At 46.1% G+C, this 5,741-nt stretch overlaps 1 protein-coding gene across 1 annotated transcript in view; it reads left to right on the plus strand.

Moving 5' to 3' along the window:
- The window catches only part of CARD9 (caspase recruitment domain family member 9), an 8,718-nt gene extending 3,178 nt beyond the window's left edge, over positions 1–5,540 (plus strand). The window contains exons 6-12 of the mRNA XM_035897660.1: positions 419–558; positions 681–872; positions 1,439–1,480; positions 2,100–2,145; positions 3,566–3,636; positions 4,350–4,432; positions 5,318–5,540. Coding sequence (XP_035753553.1) covers positions 419–558; positions 681–872; positions 1,439–1,480; positions 2,100–2,145; positions 3,566–3,636; positions 4,350–4,432; positions 5,318–5,414 — 671 coding nt within the window. The 3' untranslated portion in view covers positions 5,415–5,540. The remainder of the gene's footprint in view (positions 1–418; positions 559–680; positions 873–1,438; positions 1,481–2,099; positions 2,146–3,565; positions 3,637–4,349; positions 4,433–5,317) is intronic.
- Positions 5,541–5,741: the final 201 nt, after the last annotated feature.

The following is a 5,741-nucleotide window of genomic DNA, read 5'->3' on the forward strand; positions in this document are numbered from 1 at the left end:
TGAGGTTTCAGTGAGTAAGATGGACAGACGAAGCACCTGCAGTGTCTTGACTATGGAGCAGAGGAGCGCTCTAGGGTCTGTGTTACAGTTCTTTGAAAAAAGGCACACTAATATTTTAGCATTCTGTGTCAGTGGCATTAACTGTTACCTGTTAATGCCTGTGTTAATTTACAGTCCCTGCCTCAGCCTGGAGGGTAATGGAAGCTTTTATCATGATTGACAGCTCAGGTACATGTAAATCCATCATGTTAGCAGTCGTCCTAGTCATGCTGAGCAACCTTCTGGTTGGCCTTGCTCCAACTGGACAGTCTGGTTGAACTTTGGCATTGCAGGGAGGTCAGGCCATGGCAATCTGTGGCACAGAGCAGAAGTGGCGAGAGCCTAGCTCAGGCTCTGCCCACAAGCAGGGTGCTTTTGTCTTTGTCTCAACAGTATGCAGAGGAAAAAGAGATGCTTGAACTGCAGTGCACATCTCTGAGGAAGGACTCCCAGATGTATAAAAAACGGATTGAAGCTGTCTTGCAGCAGATGGAGGAAGTGGCTTCCGAAAGAGACCAGGTGATAAAACATTCCTCTTGGAGCTGCTGCTAATCCCTGCTTCGCTGCTTGAAGTGGGCAGGTACTGTAAACCTGAATGTACTGTTGTGTGATGTGCCACAACATGTTGTCCTTTATGCCAGGCCCTCCTGACCCGAGAACAGTTCTATACACAGTACTCCAAGAACCTGGTTGAGAGGGACGCTTACCGCAAGCAAATTCGGGAACTGGGGGAGCGATGTGACGAAATGCAACTGCAGCTCTTCCAAAAGGAGAGTCAGTTGCTGGCTACTGAAGCCAAGCTGAAAAGGTTGCAACTGGAGCTACCCACACTGGTACGTCTGGGGGGTTGCCATCTGCATGATGGGTTGGGAAGGTGAGTATAGGGCCAGAGTGTGGCTGTTCTGAGGCCTTTGCACCTAACCAGTTCTAATTCAGCAGGCAGCAGCCAGCTGCGTGGGTAACCATTTGCATGCAAGTGCTGAGTTTAGAAAAATTAAAGATGTGATGGTTCCTATTACCTCACCCTGGTTCCAAGCATGGATAAGATGGACTGATGCAAGCTGAGGCCTTCTGTGTTTGTGTTTGGAGCATGTCCAGAGATGATGAGGGGATCCTCTACCACCAAAGAGTGAGCTCTATTTAGATACCATGTATGAGCCATTTGGATGAAATGGGAGCAGGGTGTAAGGGTGCTAAAGTTTCTGGAATGAAATTAGCTACATGAGGGCTTTTAACTAATGTGGCATCTTGGGTAGTTTCTCCAAGTGGTCAGACAGGAGTGCAGGAGGGAGGAAGTCCACACTTCTCTGTTTTCTGGAGCTTTCAGTCTCCTGTATATTTCCTTACTACCACTTCCTTGCTTAGGCAGAATGATTGATTTATACTGGTTTTATTTCAGACCTCTGACCTGGATGATACCTCCTCCAGAGATTCCCAGGAAGTGAGTAGGCTGCCTTGTTTACCTTTTACTTTCTTCTGGGATGGTTTTGAGATCCTCGCTTGTGCTCAGCTCCCTAAGTAATAGGAGTTTTCAGTCCATGGCTCAGGCTCATTTCGGTGATATCAAAAAGTACAGAGGCAGCAAAACAGGCCAGTGACAGAATTTCCCTGTGTCCTGAGATTTCTAAGTGTAGGACAAAGCTATGGCGTTAGTCAGCAAGATTTGTTAGGTCTAAGCAAATCAGGGGAATTGAATTATTTTGAGTTGCTTCTAGTTGTCTCTCTTGTGGGAGAACAGGCAAAAATAAGTCTTACCCAGGGACATCTGTAGTAAAGAGTTTTCACTTAGTTCGTAACCTCAGTGTGGAAGTGATTGTCACATTGTCTGGAGGCTAAAAGTATAAATGAGGCCAAAGGAACTGGCTCTATTCATGGAGGATAAATCCATGAGTAGATCTGTAACTTCTGGCTCAGTCTCCAGTTTTGCTGACAGCATGATGCACTAAGGAAAGACCATCTATGCGTGTCCTGTTTCTTATATTCCTCCATCTGTTCCTAGCTATTGTGTGAGACAGAATAAAGGGCAGTTCTCATGTTCTTGCTTTGTTTCTGTCCCATAGCTTACTCTTCATGGTCATCTAGATGAAGATACACAGCCGACTAAAAGTAAGGCTTTTCTTGGGAAAACATAGAGTAGAATTCTTGAGAGGCTGGTCCAGTGTTTCCAAGGGACAGGAAAAGACATCCCTGGGTTTTATTTTTAGTGAAGAACAGATAGTCTGACTGGTGACTTGGTTTGTGAGAGGTGCTTCTCAGTGGGGTGTGCTTGGCACTCTGAGTAAGACCTCCTTGAGTGACTCAGAGTAGGTACCCATAAATCAAGGCGTTCTGCCATACCACCATCTTCCTCACCTATAAAAAGGAGAACATGTCCCCGGGTGCTGGGAACAGTGAATGCTTCTAAAGCTTTTTTGAGAGAAAAAGCTCCTCAGGCTGTCTTTTTACAACATGGTCTCTGAAAGCGTCTTTCATATAGCTGAGTGACCCGGGGAAAATGGTGTCATTAGACCATCCTAGGGCCTTGAGTCTGTTTTTGAGGCAATCTGCCTACTGAATTTGTCCAGGAAAAATCACCTGGTGCCTTTGAGAAATAGCTCCCAGGTGCCTTTTTTCTCCCCCACTCCTCTTGCATTTGTGGCAGAGCTGAGAACAGAACAAACATCCTTCCACTTCAGCTGGACCATGTGGCTTTCTCCAGGGATTTTTCCCTCCCCTCTTCCCTTTTGCTTTGCAGGCTATTTTCACAAAAGCAGAACCATGTAGTTAATGCCGTCACTGGTTCTGTTCCTGTGGCATCCCCAGTGGAAATGATTCAGCAGTGCAGAGAGGAATTAATAGGCTCCTCTAAGAACTTGAAATTATCTTTCAAAACATGTTGAGAAAGGAAGGAAACCAGCACAGTAGAAGAAATTTTCTGTTTTGATCTCCTGGAAGATCTAAATGATCTTTTCATTCATTGAGAAGGGAGATTCTTCACAAAAGCTAAACAATTCTGATCCAGAAAGCCTTTTATTATTCTACCTCGCTCAGTTCAAAAACACGTATCATGATACCTGATCACTACATAAGGAGTTTCACTAAAATACGGTCCGATGTTAAGGGCCTTGATATGCACAAGTTAATTGCTGGGGAACAGCGAAAAATTCTGGTTAAAATAATGATTAAGATGATTTCTCACGGTGACCTCTCACACGATTATTTTCTTTAATGATGCTAAGCAGAGGTGCCGCTTTGCAAGGGTTTGTGTAAGCAGAAATCAGAAAGCTGCTGTCTCTTTCTGAGCCTGATGGGGAACTCCTTCACCCTAAGCAAGATTCAGGGTTCAAGTAAAATGAGAAGTGACTCGGGCACTGATCACAGGACTGAATCCTGAACGTTTTGAGGCCTGGTTTCAGTTCTGCTGTTGACTCTGTGTAGTGCTGGGCAGCTGTGACATTACAGCTATTGCTGTTTGACGAAATGGTGGAGGGAGAAGTTACTTCACAATGGCTGCTATGACTAAAGCTGTGATTTTTCCTTCTCTTAGAAGATTGCCCTGAAGGACAAACCCAGCAATTTAGCACACGAGAGAGCAGTCTGCCTCCAAAGTCACCCAGTGTAAGAGAATCTTTGTGGGCTCTTCTTGACTATGACTGGGGTTTCTGATCTTTACTGTTCCTGTTAATGATGGATTTACCAGATTTGAGCATGCAAGCAGCTACTGCTTTTTCAAAATCTGAGCGCTTTGTGCAAATTCACCATCCAGGAAGGGTGAGCTCTGAACAGCAGAACACTTATGGTGATTATTTCTCCATCTGTGCCTAGAAACTGCTTCTAATTACTTTCTGGCCCTCATCTCTGGGTGTGGATGCTTTCTAGTTTAATTATCTGCAGTATGAAGAATGGAGATGTTAAAGCTTTGTGAAACAGAGGTATTACCGTCCTGCACACACAACAGTGGACAGTCCAGAAATGAATGTGCTGTGCTTCATTCTGCAGGCCCAAGCAGATGCAGGAATCTAGCTGTACGCAGCGGGCTGCTTTCCTGGATGAGGGGTTTGGTAGTGAACAGCTGTTCTTGGTCATCTGAAGGCATAGGTTCCCATTCTTTTCTCCTCCATTTAAATGTAAAATGATTCATTGCACAAGTAAGTTGGAGAGGAGAAATGACCGAGCTTATTTGGGTGGTCTGCAGCCATTTACCTGGCAGAGGCCAGATGCAGTACATAGCCTCCAAACCAGCCACCTCTGCAGAGCAGGTTTGCACTACCTGGTGCTGACACTGATCTGATCTTCAGAGGACTCCAGTTCATATTTGGATTTTTTTCCAGTTCAAGGAGCATGGCTTAGCCAGTGAGGAACTGGCAGAAAAGGAGCGGAGGAGGATGAAGGACTGCTTTGAGCGTTGCAGAAGGTCTGGACTTTAGTAAGCAGAACTAATTTAGACATACCTGTGTGACTTAACTGATTAGCTTGTTGTATTTATTTCCTCTTTTCTGTCCATCCCCTGTCCCCAGGGTTGATGCATGGAGGGCATAAATTCATTACAGATCTTCAGAGTCTCATGCTTCTAGCTGAAGTGGTTGAGACTCCTGTTTTTGTACCGGAGGTAGCCAAGATAGCAATGATTGCATTCGCTCTGCAACGTGCAGATGGTTCCAGAGCAGAGTAGTGGGGGTGGCTCCAGAGAACTGCTAGTTTAACAACTTTGATTGATTTCTCCTATGCGAGTAAAATCTGACATTCGCTGCCCATCTGACAAACTGCTGACATTCAAGACCAAGCTCCCACGACTGTGAATGGGAGCAGACGTCCACCCTCTGTCCTCTTCACATGCTCTCATTTGAAGGACTGTTCTCCAAATGCCCGGTGTCTTCACTGATCACTGCCTTTATGGAGCATGAGACCAATGAAAACCATGTAAAACAGGGACCTTAGTTCTAGCATTAGATAGAAGTGCTCCTAATGGCACTGTAAATGATGCTTCTGACTGTTGACAGTACTATTAAAGAAAGGACTTTGGGTAGGATTTCTTGGCTTCTTCAGCTGAGGATCAACAATACACCACACTTAAAGAAATGTAAGAATATCTTCATCAGTTTAGACCAATTCGCTTTACCCTCTGCTTGCTACCAGTCACAGCGTTACGTTGTGGGTGTGAGCAAACCCTCACGATCGGTGGAACACCGAGTGGATTGAGACGTACTGAACCTCCCCAGTACACTCCCCAAAGCATTCCAACGCCACTTGTTTGCAGAAAACGTCCTCTCAAAATGAAAATGTCTGATCCTGTTTGCAGAAAAAGAGCCATGCGACGAGTACCGAAGGGCCGACACCACGAGGCCGACTGGGAGAACACCACCGGCAGCGACAACACCGACACCGAAGGCTCCTGAGCGCGGGAGCCAGGCTGCGAGGGCAACACCGGCCTGGTCCGGGGGCCGCCATCCCCTCTCTAGTCCTCTCTCCGTGGACTACTTGGATTTCAGAGCCATCTGAGCAAACATTTGTCAAACGTTATGGTTTGTAGCGGGACTGGTTTTTTAGCTCTGCTGTCCCCTCATCCCTCTCTCTCTCTCTCTTAGAACTGCAATGATGTGAGAGGTGTGTGGTGCACAAATAAAATAAACAGGATTAAACGGAAGCTGCATGTGCAGTGCTCGCTCCGTGCCGGACAAGGCCCGGGTTTGCTGCTCTTCCGTTACAGGCGGGTACCGACAAGC

The sequence above is a fragment of the Egretta garzetta genome, unplaced genomic scaffold, assembly GCF_000687185.1.
Source record: "Egretta garzetta isolate BGI_Z169 unplaced genomic scaffold, ASM68718v1 scaffold417, whole genome shotgun sequence".
NCBI lineage: Eukaryota > Metazoa > Chordata > Aves > Pelecaniformes > Ardeidae > Egretta > Egretta garzetta.